Source organism: Eptatretus burgeri, chromosome 7, assembly GCF_056783735.1.
Source record: "Eptatretus burgeri isolate ZD-2024b chromosome 7, Ebu_testis_v1, whole genome shotgun sequence".
NCBI lineage: Eukaryota > Metazoa > Chordata > Myxini > Myxiniformes > Myxinidae > Eptatretus > Eptatretus burgeri.
Window position 1 is genome coordinate 89,852,849 of NC_140967.1, and position 15,347 is coordinate 89,868,195.

Below are 15,347 nucleotides of genomic sequence, written 5' to 3' on the forward strand. Positions count from 1 at the left end.
GGGTTGACTCAGCCTGTCATCCTTCCGATGTCGGCGAAATGAGTACCAGTGTACTGGGCCGGTGTATACCCCGGTTAAAATAGGTGTACCATATCCCTGTGTCGTAAGAGGCGACCAGGGTTGTGTCAGGAAGGGCATCCGGCGTAAAACATGTGCCAAATCACGATGCAGATCATATGGATGATCCGCTGTGGCGACCCCTAACGGGAGCAGCCGAAAGAAGAAGAAGAAGATATATATATATATATATATATATATATATATATATATATATATATATATATATATATTGTCATGTTTGTGGGTAGTTGAAGGAGCTTCATCGGAAAGATAGGATCGTGGAGAGTTGTTTGGTCCGTGGACGTGTAGGAGACATCTCGATGTAATTAAGTAGGGAAACTGAGCTTAAGTGTTACGTGTTCCCACACAGGGGGTGGTGCGGTGTTATTTTGCGAGGGAGTAAGAATAAGTTTCCCCAGTATGTAATCACTCCTCTGTGACTTTTCCCTATGTATTTATGTTTCAAGATCGGCAATAAAGGTGTGGAAACGCGTCCCTAAAACAACTACAAGCAAACGTGCTGAGCAAGCAGAAGCCCCACCTCCAAGGGTGATGGTGGGCGAAGTCACGCCCCCGAGGCTGATTATTGAGGGCCGTGACGTCAGAATCTAGCCGAGCGGAGGCGCCCCATCTTCCTGGATTTTTCGTGCAAGTAAGCCATGCTCCGGAAGAGAAAATGGTGGTTCGGGGTGAAGTCACTCGGAGGAGAGTGGAGTTCAGGGGGAGCGCATGCACGATGCCAGTGTGGGGAAGGCACGAGTGCAGAGTGAAGGAAGACGGCACGGTTCTTGTGTTCATGCTGAGAAGTGACTCGCATGGTGAAGCAAGATGCTGGCCTTTGTCTCTTGGTCGGGTCATCAGGAACGGACCCTGAGCCTCGTGTATGATGAATAGTGGGTCAGTGAGGACGATCGACGCATGAAGCAGCTGCATGCAGTCTCTGAGCCTTGGTGTTGAGTGCCGCTCGCGGATTGCCTGGCGTACATTTATTCCCGTTGCGAGACAGCGGTTTGGCACCATTTTGCGCACGTCTGCACATGCTGGTGGAAGCCCCTCGATTCCAAATTCCACAAAGACCATCTCTTGCCAAGCTAAGTACAAGAATAATATGAGGGATTTGATTTTCTTTTACTTCATTTCCCTTTGTCTGTGTGTAGAGGTGCCTCAACTGAAGGAATTATTTACTTCACGTTATTATCATTACCTTTTGATTATTGTCCTTTGTAAATATGTCTATTTTCATTAAATGTGTTCATTTTAAGTAACTCTATCTGTTTATTTGTAATTGGGTTCAAGTATAAACCCCCCCTGTGCATCCATTTCTGTGCTGTGCTCCTCCGTCCCTCTACCATTGCGCCCTTTTCCTGCGCGCGCATTAATCTCCGAGAGTTTCGGCTGTAGGCCTCCAAGGGAGAAGTTCAGCCGTCCGCGGCTGGCGGTGTTAGCCGCCCGTCACCATGAATTGGATCGGGGGATTAACCCTGGGCTGCCAGCGCCGCGACAATATTATATATCCAAGCAAGTTTACTATTCAGATTATTTACCATTCACGTGCTCAAGATGAGCACACATGATCCTTGTTGAAGAATGAGCGCTGAGCTATGAATTTTGCTGACCATGAGGTAGGAAATGACAGAAGAGATGGGAGAACACCAGGCCTTGCCCTTTGTGTTTGTTTTTGGGTGATTTAAGATTCTGACTTTTACTCAACATTTATCTACTTAGAAGTGAAGTTTATTTCATGTTCATCTCACTTTTTTCATACAAGGACGATACGTAATATTGGTTTTATCTTATATTCTTCCTTCACCAGGACAGTTTGTATTTTTGCGAAGTTATAAAGCGAAATTACGACTAATGCCTTGCACACTCTGTCATAACAAAAAAAACCAAACATGTGGATTTGATCATGCAATACGGGACTTTCAAAATAAGCCGATCGCCCCATAATGCATCGGCACGCATGTGCAAAAACCCTTTGTAACAATGGCAATCTGGGCATAATATATCGTGCATATGAGGTTATGAATGTTTAACTTTTTCAGCCCTGACAAATAATGGAAATGCAACATACGGATCCATACCTGTCACCGTCACCATGGCATGGGAGTGACCGTTATTGGCGTTGATCGACTCAGCTATCAGTGAAGCATTGCGAAAGTTCACTAGTTCTTCAGCAATTTTTGTGAGTCTTTGCATACAATAACACAATTATGGTCAACCATTTGGAATTGCCCTCAGTTTGACTCTTTTGTTCGAATACGACAAATTGTTCAAAAGATGATTTGATTTCACCCCAGCAACAGCAGGCTCAGTGCCCTGATTCGCAGAAGTGAGTCCATGAAAACGAACGCACAGTACATGTATCAAAAGCATCGTTGGGCAGTTGAGGCATGAAAAGTCCCGTATTATTGAAGGATGTTCTAGCATTTATTCCAAGTGCCTTTTTGACACGAGGGATGTGCAGAACACATAGTTTGTACTTCGAGCCTCATGCAATAATCGTTCAGCACGTGAAACTCATGCACCCTTATATTTTTTCCGAGGTGACATGAAGCATTCCAAACAAATTTGAAACGGTTTTTCCAAGACACCAGCATGTGGATCATCCAAAAAAACACTCACAAAAGCAAGGCTCCTTGACATAAGGAGAGGAACACAGTTTATGACCTCAAAAGACATTATCAAGCCACTGGATCAACAAGAGATATGCCAAGAAGTGGACGTCCCAAGATAACGAGGGCCGAGCAAGTGAAAAGGCATGCATACACATACTCTCCTCTAAGCTGTCTAGCCTGGGTGTGAATCTTGACACAGCTCTGAACTGCCATCCTGGTGTTCCTCATATAGAATGGGGGCATTAATGTGTGTTCTGCCCCTCATATGGACATTAAAAGTGGGGGTCCCGTCTGCCGACATTCATTGGTGACGTTAAAAATCCAGTGTCCTTCACAAAAAGTAGGTGAGTTATCACCAGCATCCTGAACAAATTACTAATCCCTGTCCTGACTACTGCTAAGAAGGCAATGCCAATTAAAGCACCCAGCATAACTCGTGCCAATAAACCGCTTCGGTAGCACCGACGATTCAGTTTGGCAAAGAATATGATACACATCATAATCCTCACAATTTCTGATCGCACTACCTTTCAATGTTCATGAAAGATGAGACGGTGATCAGGTCACCACGTGGTATCGGTATGGATATTTATTTCTGGGACATGCTTCCACGACCTCGTCCTGGTTGTGATTCCTGATGTTTTGTGTTTAGTATATTGTTTTCACACTTTGACTTTTGCAAACGTGGCCTCAATTACGATATTGCTCATTCGGTGGTTTGTACCGTTTCTATCTCCTGCATTTTCTTTCCGAAATCTGTAAGGCACTTCTTCTTCGTGAACGGCCATAATTGTTCCCAAGTTCTTAAGGGATCAGCTGGGGGAACTTCTCTCCCACCCCCAAGTCTTTAACGAACCGGCTAGCCGGGCCTGACGCTCGACTAAGTAGTTAGAGCAGGAATTTGTCATACACGACTTTCAAAATGACGTATGAATGCTAGGAGGCATTTTGCGCATGCGCACTGTGTGTGTGTGGGTTTACACTGACTTGGTTCTGCTTGGTGGGCACTTTTAACCTGCCGTGACTAGCACAAAATCTGTCAATCAAATTGACTTTAAACATAATTTTCAGCATTTTAGGGGAAAGAGTGGCAATTTCAGGATGGTTAACCATAATTGTTCTGTTTCTGAATGAAAATCGGATACACGGAAATATAGGAATACGAGAAATATCCAGGGATGAGACCGAGACGTGTTGATTTCTCATAATTTCCTGTTAATATAATTAGCGGCCGCAATGAATATATATATATATATATATATATATATATATATATATATATATATATATATTAATTTTTAAACCACACACACGGACAGACGGACACTTCAACAATTAGCAATCGACGCAAAAATCAAGTATAATTTCTCTTGTGGCCCTTGAACTAAACAAACAATATATTTATAACAGCCATCTCAGCTCACCCCCTCCCCTCCTCTTCCAACATGATTAATAGTAAAGAACATCATTTTAAACTTACCTGGTACATTCATTCATAAGCCCCAGATACGTCCTTCCCAATGGTGTTCAGAAGCACCTTATCCAGATACACAGTCCATTCACCGGTAGTGATCCGCCGGGGGTTTGTGTATCACACGTCCGTCCACTCGGGCCTTGCGTCGACCTGGGGTTTAAGGGGTTCTTTCAGTTAATTACCTTGACCATGGAAGGTGGACAGAGGTTATTTTTTCCTCCCTGTCTGTGAGCAGGATATCTCAAAAGATTATGAACTGATTCAGACGAAACTTGGTGGACAGGTTGGGTGTGTGTGACTAGGAAGAATTGATTCGATTTTGCTGAAGATCTGGATCCGAGAAAGTTTTCATTTTTTTCGTGATTCTTCATCTTTGAGAGGTGGGGCCAACACAATATGTTGCAAGATGTCTCAAGAGGTTGCAGACGGATTCGGAGGAAACTAGGTGGACAAGTTAGGTGACGAGAACAAGCCGATTTGATCTTGGTTCAGATCCGGCCTATCGGTGGGATACAAAGTGTAAACTGTTCAGCCTGGTGGAGGTACTTGCTCTACCAAGTGTCGTTCCAGTTTCTCTCAGGTTAACAAAATGCTCTTTTCCTGCAGTAAGTTGCGGAGTGCAAGGTGTTGCCACCTTTGAAGTTTCGTGGAATACGCTCATCCTCGTGCTTGTTGAGACATGCTGAGCAGGTCTTATGCACATGCAAATGGGTTACATATGATGCTCTAAGTTTATTAATAACCGCCATGTGCTGCATGGCTAAAAAGCGCCGCAACGGGGATCACTCGATGATCTTAAAATGGTTCACCATGGAAATGATGTATGGTGGGGATGGGAAAGGAGGTGGGGAGTTTTGCATGGGGATCTCAAATGAGACTGGACTTCACGTCCTCGTAGCAAGACTTGAAACTCGAAGCGGCATACTTTCAAACTCACCTGTCGGCTGTAACAGGTAACATGGTTTGGAGTCACTGCGGCTTCGGTTTCTGCCAGAACAAAACGCCATCATTCAAAGGAAGTCGTTTAATAGCATTTCAAGTTTCCTCTTTCTGGGTGTTCTGATTGCACCACAGCAGCTTAAACTCATCCTGTGTTTGGTTACCATTCACAATATAAGTCTCATCAGATAAAGTTCACATGGTCCATCACATTAAGAGGGTTACTGTAAGAGCCCAAGGGATGAAACAGACCACTCACAAAAATAAAGAAAAATTCAACAACGAATGGCCTGCCCAGCCTCTCGGGCGTTACTAGTGTCATCACGTAGATCAAGGTAAATGTGCTTACAAACTACGTGAATGATGTCATACTACTGAATACTGATATCTGGTTAAAAGTATAAAAGTGATAACAAGCCGATCGGTTTATAGAAGAGGATGCCATCATTGGTTTCCTGCATGGGAAGCACGATGACAATGTAGTGAGACCCGATTGGTCCACAAGGGTCCACCATATGGCAGTGAGGTCGTACGCTCGGCACATGAGAGATCTCGGCTGTCACCTTATCAGAGGTCACATTTTCGAGTCGGAGAGAGCAGTTGTCCCAAATGGTCCCCGGATGACTTGAGTCATCCTCATCGGAGGTCGTTGAGATCGGTCCGTTTGCCACTTGCCAACCAACTAGCGTGCAGCTTGAGACCTGCCTTGGTGCCTGGAGGTGCCACAGCAAAGAACGAGTTCACGGAATGTGTCGCGCATGTCGTGGCTGCGGAGCGCGTATATGAGTGGGTCGATGACCGAGTTGCACATGACCAGGATAAGGTAGAGGTTGAAGTGAGCCATGTAGCACACGCAATACGGGTTGTGCGGGCAAACCACGAAGAGCATGAGGTGCAGGAAGAGAGGGGCCCAGCACACGACGAAGACCCCAAGCAAGATGGTGAGGGTGACGGCTGCACGCACGCCCCTAGCCCCATGCTGGGCGGCGATGCGGCGAGCGTGCCTCCGTGCCAGCAAGAACATGTGCATGTACAGCACGGCCATGAGAGCCAGCAGTGTGAAAAAGGTCGCCACCAGGCATAGCACGACGGCGGTGCTCTCATGGTAGGCAATGAAAACCACGCCGCAGGCCGTGCACCCCACCCAGATGGCCGCAATGGCGAGACCCACATTGCGTGCGGTCATGATACAATGGTAGCGCAGAGCATAGAAGATAGTCACGTAGCGGTCCGCGGCTATGGCGAGCAGGCTGCACATTGAGGCGACGAACGATGTGCAGATCATCGAGTCAAATACGTTGTCGATGCGCTCAAGGGTCTGAGGGTCTATGTTCAGCACCCCACCATGCCATAGCTCCAGCATGATGGTCTCCCAAATGTTGGAGGAGCTTACCAGGAGATCAGCCGTGGCCAGACTGCACATGAAGTAGTACATGGGGGAGTGCAGGTGCCTGCTCCGGGCAATGGCCACGATGACCAGCACGTTCTCCAGCAGGCCAAGGACCCCAAGAATGAGGAAAACCTCCAGGGCTATGGTCATTTGTGGACACGGTCTCTCCTCTGTATCTGCAACTGTCATGTTTCCTCTCTGACTACCGCTCAGAGTCAAACTCATCGTCCCGTCCATTCTTTCGCCTTCCTCCCCAGGTGAACCTTACCTTCCTCGTTCCCGATCACACCTCATTCACGTCCATCGGTATCAACTTGTTGTTTACGGCGCTTCTTCCTCCTCGTGCTGTTTCGCTCGTCCTCTTCCAACAAGCTGGTGTTGAGGACGAGTGAGCGAGACCTCCTCATGTCCTCCCTCTATCCTGGTGAGGTGAACAAACTCAAACTCAATTTACATGCCATTAACTCACCATTTGCATGCGAAGTGACAATAACAAGTCGCCATAGGTGTGCTAGGGCTTGCATTTCAAATAATGTATGAATGTGTACGGAAACAAGTCATGGAGGGGACATTCCGTCTGGATTCAAAGCCAGTACATGATAAGGACCAGTTATGTCAAAAATAATCACGCACAACAGTTCATAATTTCCTGTAAAGGATGAAGCTAAAATAACGAGTTTGCTTACCTGGCAGTTCGACTCCATTTCATCTCCCAAACCTATAAATGGATTTCCGAGACCTCATGGTGTACTCCCAAGCTGGCACAGGGTGTACATGTGTGTGTCGTAGCATGCATGTACATGCGATTGATCGTTTTGTACACCAAGGGGAGAAACTGACACCACGATCGGAATTAGCTGTTTGGAGACGGAGTGAGTGTTGTGGCTTTTAAATGAGATGGTTCAGGTACCGCCCACAGCTACCTGTGTTTGTAATACAATCCCATCCCTCAACTCTTACTTACCCTCATTGCACTCCATACTCACCATCAACTCTTACTTACCCTCATTACACTCCATACTCTCACCCTCAACTCTGACTTATCCTCATTACATTCCATACTCACCGTCAACTCTTACTTACCCTCATTACACTCCATACTCTCACCCTCAACTCTGACTTATCCTCATTACACTCCATACTCACCGTCAACTCTTACTTACCCTCATTACACTCCATACTCTCACCCTCAACTCTGACTTATCCTCATTACACTCCATACTCACCGTCAACTCTTACTTACCCTCATTACACTCCATACTCTCACCCTCAACTCTGACTTATCCTCATTACACTCCATACTCACCGTCAACTCTTACTTACCCTCATTACACTCCATACTCACCGTCAACTCTTACTTACCCTCATTACACTCCATACTCTCACCCTCAACTCTGACTTATCCTCATTACACTCCATACTCACCGTCAACTCTTACTTAACCTCATTACACTCCATACTCTCACCCTCAACTCTGACTTATCCTCATTACACTCCATACTCACCGTCAACTCTTACTTACCCTCATTACACTCCATACTCTCACCCTCAACTCTGACTTATCCTCATTACACTCCATACTCACCGTCAACTCTTACTTACCCTCATTACACTCCATACTCTCACCCTCAACTCTGACTTATCCTCATTACACTCCATACTCACCGTCAACTCTTACTTATCCTCATTGCACTCCATACTCGCACCCTCAACTCTGACTTACCCTCATTACATTCCATAATCACCGTCAACTCTGACTTACCCTCATTACACTCCATACTCTCACCCTCAACTCTTACTTATCCTCATTACACTCCATACTCACCGTGAACTCTTACTTACCCTCATTACACTCCATACTCTCACCCTCAACTCTTACTTACCCTCATTACACTCCATACTCACCGTCAACTCTTACTTACCATCATTACACGCCATACTCACCGTCAACTCGAACTTACCCTCATTACACTCCATACTCTCACCCTCAACTATTACTTACCCTCATTACACTCCATACTCTCATCCTCACCTATTTACTCTCATTACACTCCATACTCTCACCCTCAACTCTGACTTATCCTCATTACACTCCATACTCACCGTCAACTCTTACTTACCCTCATTACACTCCATACTCACCATCAACAATTACTTATCCTCATTACACGCCATACTCACCGTCAACTATTACTTATCCTCATTACACTCCATACTCACCGTCAACTATTACTTATCCTCATTACACTCCATACTCTCATCCTCACCTATTTACTCTCATTCCAATCCATACTCTCACCCTCAACTCTTACTTATCCTCATGACACTCCATACTCACCGTCCACTCTTACTTACCCTCATTACACTCCATACTCACCGTCCACTCTTACTTACCCTCATTACACTCCATACTCACCGTCCACTCTGACTTACCCTCATTACACTCCATACTCTCATCCTCACCTATTTACTCTCATTACCATCCATACTCTCACCCTCACCTATTTACTCTCATTGGAATCCATACTCTCACCCTCAACTCTTGCTGACCCTCATTACCATCCACACTCTCACCCTCAACTCTTGCTTACCTTCATTACCATCCACACTCTCACCCTGACCTATTTACTCTCATTGCAATCCATACTCTCACCCTCACCTATTTACTCTTATTATAATCCACACTCTCACCCTCACCTATTTAATTACCCTCATTACCATCCATACTCTCACCCTCACCTATTGACACCCTCATTACAATCCATACTCCACCCTCACCTATTTACTCTTATTATAATCCATACTCTCACCCTCACCTATTTAATTACCCTCATTACCATCCATACTCTCACCCTCACCTATTTACTTACCCTCATTACAAGCCATACTCCACCCTCACCTATTTACCCTCCTTATAATCCACACTCTCACCCTCACCTATTTACTCTCATTAGAATCCATACTCTCACCCTCAACTCTTGCTTACCTTCATTACCATCCACACTCTCACCCTGACCTATTTACTCTCATTGCAATCCATACTCTCACCCTCACCTATTTACTCTCATTATAATCCATACTCTCACCCTCACCTATTTAATTACCCTCATTACCATCCATACTCTCACCCTCACCTATTTACTTACCCTCATTACAAGCCATACTCCACCCTCACCTATTTACTCTCATTAGAATCCATACTCTCACCCTCAACTCTTGCTTACCTTCATTACCATCCACACTCTCAACCTGATCTATTTACTCTCATTGCAATCCATACTCTCACCCTCACCTATTTAATTACCCTCATTACCAACCATACTCTCACTCTCACATATTTACTCTCATTATAATCCATACTCTCACCCTCACCTATTTAATTACCCTCATTACCAACCATACTCTCACCCTCACCTATTTAATTACCCTCATTACCAACCATACTCTCACCCTCACCTATTTAGTTACCCTCATTACCAACCATACTCTCACTCTCACCTATTTAATTACCCTCATTACCAACCATACTCTCACTCTCACCTATTTACTCTCATTATAATCCATACTCTCACCCTCACCTATTTAATTACCCTCATTACCAACCATACTCTCACCCTCACCTATTTAATTACCCTCATTACCATCCATACTCTCACCCTCACCTATTTAATTACCCTCATTACCATCCATACTCTCACCCTCACCTATTTACTCTCATTATAATCCATACTCTCACCCTTTCCTTACCCTCATAATCCATACACTCGCCCTTTTCTTTTGCCAACCCAGAAAATCCAAACTTTGTACCTTACGTTTTACTTATCCTCCATACTCTCAGTCTTAGTTTTTTTCACCCAAATTTATCCTTCCCAACCAAATCAACTTCCTTGCAGGACACAATGTTCCCTTCTATCTTTTTCCTTGATGTTCATTCCCTTGCTTGATGTGTCCAACTGTCACCCCACTGCTTTGCTGTCATTATGTTGCCCTTGTACCCTCTGTCACGTCACTCTTTCATCGGCCAAGATATTGTAAAAAAATCCAAATAAATAAAAGGAATGAAAAACGATGCACTGTATACTGGAATCGGATCACCATAGCAAGAGTGGCAAGCACAGTGGTTCTCAAGCTGTAGCCCACAGTCCGCATGTGGCCCAATCAGCTCACTGTTGTGGCCCAAGTGATATCTTGTTTAAAAAAAAAAATATATATATATATATATATATATATATATATATATATATATATATATATATTGTTACGAATTTGGAATTCGATTGCACACAACATACAGGTTCCTTTAGTCAGCTATGTCGATAAGTGCTTGTTCCCTAGATAGCTCACCTTCCATTGTTTAAATGTTTAGAAATCGATTCGATGCGCTGTGGATCGATTTAATAGTTAGGGAGCGAACAATGGAGACGTCCCTCCCTGTCTTCTGCGAAGAGGAAGAAGAGCCCTTCCGTCCCGTGATTCATGATGTCAACATCTCCCTCCCACCCATGGTTGAGCGGGGGATGGATCACGAGGGCATGAGTCACGCAGGGCGCGGGGGAGGGGGTGGAGAAGGATAAAGAGGAGATCCTTTTTTTGTTCGTGTTCGGAGTTGGGGAGTGGTCGTTCAGCAGACCTTCGGGTCCTGCTTGACTTGGGTTAGGGTTGAGGCGTTCGGAAGGTTTTTGCTTCTGCTGAGTAGTTGTTTAGCAGGCCGTCGGGTCCTGCTTGGCTCGGGAGAGCTTCGGCTCCGGCCTGGCTCGGGAGGAGGCTTTTTGAAGGCTTTCTGCTTTGGTGGTTCAGTGAGCTTCGGCTTCTGCTTGGCTCGGGAGAGATTTTTTGCTTCGAGCTGCTTTGTTTGGAAGAGAGTTGAGCTGGTCGCTCGGCTCGAGCTGCGAGTGGTGACTTCTTCTTCTTGGTTCGTGGAGCTCTTTGTTCTCCGTTTGGTTCCCGGCTTGGTGCGACTCATCGACCTCATCTTGGAGGTGGTACCTCGGGGAAGCGGCGCATGGACGAGAAGGAACAGCGCCTCATCTCACCAGCACGTGTTCAGAAGCGCGGGAGGATTCGCTGGAGCTCGGGAAGGATCGTGGCTCACGGCGATTGGGTCCAGCTCGCTCTCGCTGGAGCCTGGGTCCGAAAAACTTGAAGACCACACGAGGTGGAGAGGTTCGAGATAGGTCCTGGGTTTCAGCTCACCTGTCCTCCAAGCTGGAGCCCGTTATTAAAGGCCTCAGTCACCATTTTGTGCGTGTGTGTGTGTGTGTGTGTGTGTGTGTGTGTGTGTGTGTGTGTGCGCGCGCGCTCGTACGTGTGTCCGTGGGCCCGTCTAATAAGTAGGAAATTGTTAAGTGCTTTGTGTGCTGTAAATGTTTGCATTGCATTTCGCATAGTCGGTATAGTTCTGCTCTTACGTGCTTTCCTAGTTCCCCATATTATTAATAAATACCCCCAATTGTTAAATGTTTTCAGCTCGTCGTGTCGATTCTTTCATTGACTGAGCATTTCGTGTGTTGGGAGTTAGAAAGCTGTTGGTGTGCCGTAAGAGGGGGACATTTGGACCGACGGTTCTCGGCGATTAAGCCGCTCGGAATCGCGCACGGGACAGGCTCGCCTCAGCGGCTTGTTCCGTACGTGTTCCGTCGAGGGTGGAATACCCCGGTAGTTGGATCACGTGGGTATTTAGGTAAATTGAAGATTGGCAATCGACCCTACCCCACGTGGTCTGCCCATTGGCGTATTTCGGTTCTTGTACAAGGGCCCGTCGACTCAGACTTATCTGGGCGGCGATTTATATTCCAGGCGATCGGTCGGGCCGACTTGACTTGCGGCGCCATCAGAGCGGTTGGTTGGCGGCCGACCCCCAGCACCGTAACAATATATTGTTACGGGTGTGGAAATTCGCAGGACACCATAAAGGGTTTCTCCAAGATCAGTTATATCGATAAGTGTGTGTTCAGATAGATTTCCCCACCGATGTCCAAGGGAATAATTCGTGTAACCGGGCTGTGAATCTTCAGTTATCCGTTTTTCTTTTACTATCGTTATTTTGGACCAACCGCTCACAACAACCACCTCCACCGCCAACATCGCTCTCATCAACCGCTTCACAACAACCACCTCCACCACCAGCACCTTCTCCACAACCGCCATCAGACCAACCACCTTAACCACAACCGCCCAACCACACCACCCTTACGACCACCACAAAACGCCAGCCACACCACCATTACAACAACCACCGTAACCACCACCGCATTGCCACCTAGGCACACGGTTGCGAGAAGCCGGGCATTCATCGGGGGAGAACGGATGACGGCCCCACCCCCCCCCCAAACGACGGACCCTGCGAGTGGATTCTCAACACGTGCGGAAAAGATGCCTGGAGAAAGAAAAAGAATGGGAAAGGCCCCGATTCGGCGAGGAAAACGCCCTTCTTCTGGAAGTTTCGCGTGCGTGCTGAAAGAGGGGGCGAAAGGGAGGGGCGAGGTGCTGTGGAAATAAAAGAGCGCGCTGAACGTAAGTCAGGGTCATCGGCTGCTGGAGGTTGTGAGGTGTGTGGAGGAGAGAAAAGAGTGTCGTGTCGGAGTTGTGGGCAGTGTGTGGAGCCGCGGTAGGGAGCTGGAGAGAGCGGAGCGCAGCAGAGCCAAGGCACGCGGCCTGCCGTACCGTGCCTTACCGTGGATCGCGGGAGAGGGGACGTCGAGGGTCGCCCTAGCAAGTCACCACAAGGGTGAAGGTAGCCAGCCCGGTCTCTCGGAGCCTTTGCGGTCTACACGGCTCCGTGTTTATAAAGACCCCAAGGGGTCAGTCTACCCCTCGTCTGTCCTGGGTTTTTTTCCTTTGTTTCTTTTGCATGAACGTTGTGGCGCCATGTCCGTAAGTAGAACTGTTAAGTGTGTACATAATAGATAGACGGTAGTAGCTCTTTTGCATTGCTTTTGTTGGTTGTATACTTGTGTGTGTGTTCGGCCTTGCATAATTATATGACTGCATGACTGTATATGTGCCGCTATTTCAATAAATGTGCTTGTTTAAATGTTAACCCGTTCGTTACGTCCTTTCCCTGATTGAACTGCCATATTGCACTCAGAATATAGTTGGTTGTTAAATAACCGATAAAGTGATCGGGTCCAACGGGGCTGCGCAATAAATACCCCGCTTGGTTATCCCAAAACGAAGCGAGCTGCTTAAGCGGCTCGCTTCCAAGCGGCCCCGTTGAGGTACAGTCTCTCGGTAGTCTACCCACGCAATTAATTTGGTATATCGACAATTCGGCGATTGACCCTGTAGCGCGAGTAGAATATTGACTAGGCTGTGCTGTGCTCAGAACACACCCGTGGCTGGTTTTCGGCGTTGTTCCGGAAAGCCGCGACTGGATTGTCCGTTCGGTGGGCGAAGCGGCCGCTATTGGTTAAACGTGGTCGTTCGCACACCGGCGGGTGAGAATCCACAATAATATATTAAAGATGCTGCAAGTGTTTTTTCCCACTGAATCAGATATTGTGTTGCAACCAATGAGCATGCCCCAAAAAAGTTATATGCCTTTGGTATAAATGCCTCACAGATCAAAACTCCAACATATTGTAACAGTCCCCGATCAATCTGGATAACTTCGGTCCGAACTCGGTGAGTCGCAAAGCGCCCCTTGTCCCAGGAAACTCCTGCCTGGATCCCACGTCCAGAGCCGTGTTACGTTATATATTGAGGTTCTAGGTACAAGCGAGTGTTGGGGAAATTATTACTCTCTAGACAAGAAACCTTTGCCTCAGTCTGAGTAGGTCAAAGTGTTTGTGTTTTTCCTCTACTGTTCTACTATTTAGTTGTTAAGGCCTACCACCTACTTATAATCTTGTCTTTCTTTGACACTTTGGACATTGCTTGGGTTTCTGAAAGTACAAGGTGACCGGGCTGATAAGCTGTGCATTCTGTTTTTGCGATCAAAGGCCTCTCTGCTTATAAAATGGAATGGATATATGGGGAGGGGGAGAATGATCTGGGAGAGAGCAAATAAATGGTACAGAAGAAAGAACTCCTTGTGGACATTGATTATTACTGGACTTCTGTGGTTTATTTTATCCCGATACATGCAACACTGAGTCGGCCAGACGTTGAATCCTCGAGGAGGTCAAGACCCCTCAACAATCAAGAATCCTTTCGATCACGACGCGGTTCGAGGGTAGAAATCCACATCAGTTGGTGCCGTGACTCGGATTCGAATCGGCGTTGTGCGGCGCTCGTGACCGGAGGTGCTTAATCTGCCGGAGGCAGTGCCTGGAGGAACGACAAGTGCTTGAGCGAAGGTAAGCAGGGGGGGGTTCTCCGAGGGTGCGATTTATTTTATTCTGTGATTTTAGAGTGAATTTATCGGTTGTGATTTGTGTGATTTTAGAGATGGGAAATAGAAATTGTAAAAGGAAGGAAAATGGGTATACCGAGGCAAATTGTATTCAAAAACCACGGAGAGGTACATGTGCAAGAATTATGTTTGATAAGTATGGGCCTGAAGCTGTGAGAGACATGGGGAAATGGTGCAATTGGACCAAAAATAGTCGATTACCCTTCCCTGAGAATGGAACGTTCGATCACGAGTGTTTAGACAATTTAAGAAAAGTACTGGAAGTGAAAAATAGTGACAAAAAGGTCCAGAAGCAGGTGAACTGGAGCGTTTATATAAATTGGATGAAGGAATGTCATGACAGAGACGAAAAGGCACGGTTGTTAAACCTGAAGGGTCAGCTAGACCAATTAACGAAGCAAATGCCGGTGAGACTTGAAAATAAAACCAAGAGACAGCGAGCAGTGGCTGTCAGATTTGAGGATGAAGAAGAAGACTCAGATACATGGCCAGAGTGCACAGTTCCGATAGCAC

The 15,347-nt window shown here is 46.4% G+C and overlaps 1 protein-coding gene across 3 annotated transcripts; it reads right to left on the reverse strand.

Annotated features, from left to right (window-relative positions):
• Positions 1-4,001: 4,001 nt before the first annotated feature.
• LOC147023761 (melanocortin receptor 5-like) lies at positions 4,002-10,946 on the reverse strand. Of its 3 annotated transcripts, none has more exons than XM_085889530.1 (2): positions 10,826-10,946; positions 4,002-6,902 (listed from the first exon to the last, which is right to left on the reverse strand). In XM_085889530.1, exon 2 carries the CDS (start codon positions 6,716-6,718, stop codon positions 5,774-5,776), a length of 945 nt encoding a protein of 314 aa, XP_085745656.1. In that variant the 5' UTR covers positions 6,719-6,902; positions 10,826-10,946; the 3' UTR covers positions 4,002-5,773. The 3 variants fall into 3 exon arrangements, with proteins under 3 accessions (XP_085745656.1, XP_085745657.1, XP_085745655.1); XM_085889531.1 differs by lacking the exon at positions 10,826-10,946 and adding an exon at positions 7,168-7,354 and having other exon boundaries at positions 4,002-6,897; XM_085889529.1 differs by lacking the exon at positions 10,826-10,946 and adding an exon at positions 7,168-7,354.
• Between the last annotated feature and the right edge of the window lie 4,401 nt (positions 10,947-15,347).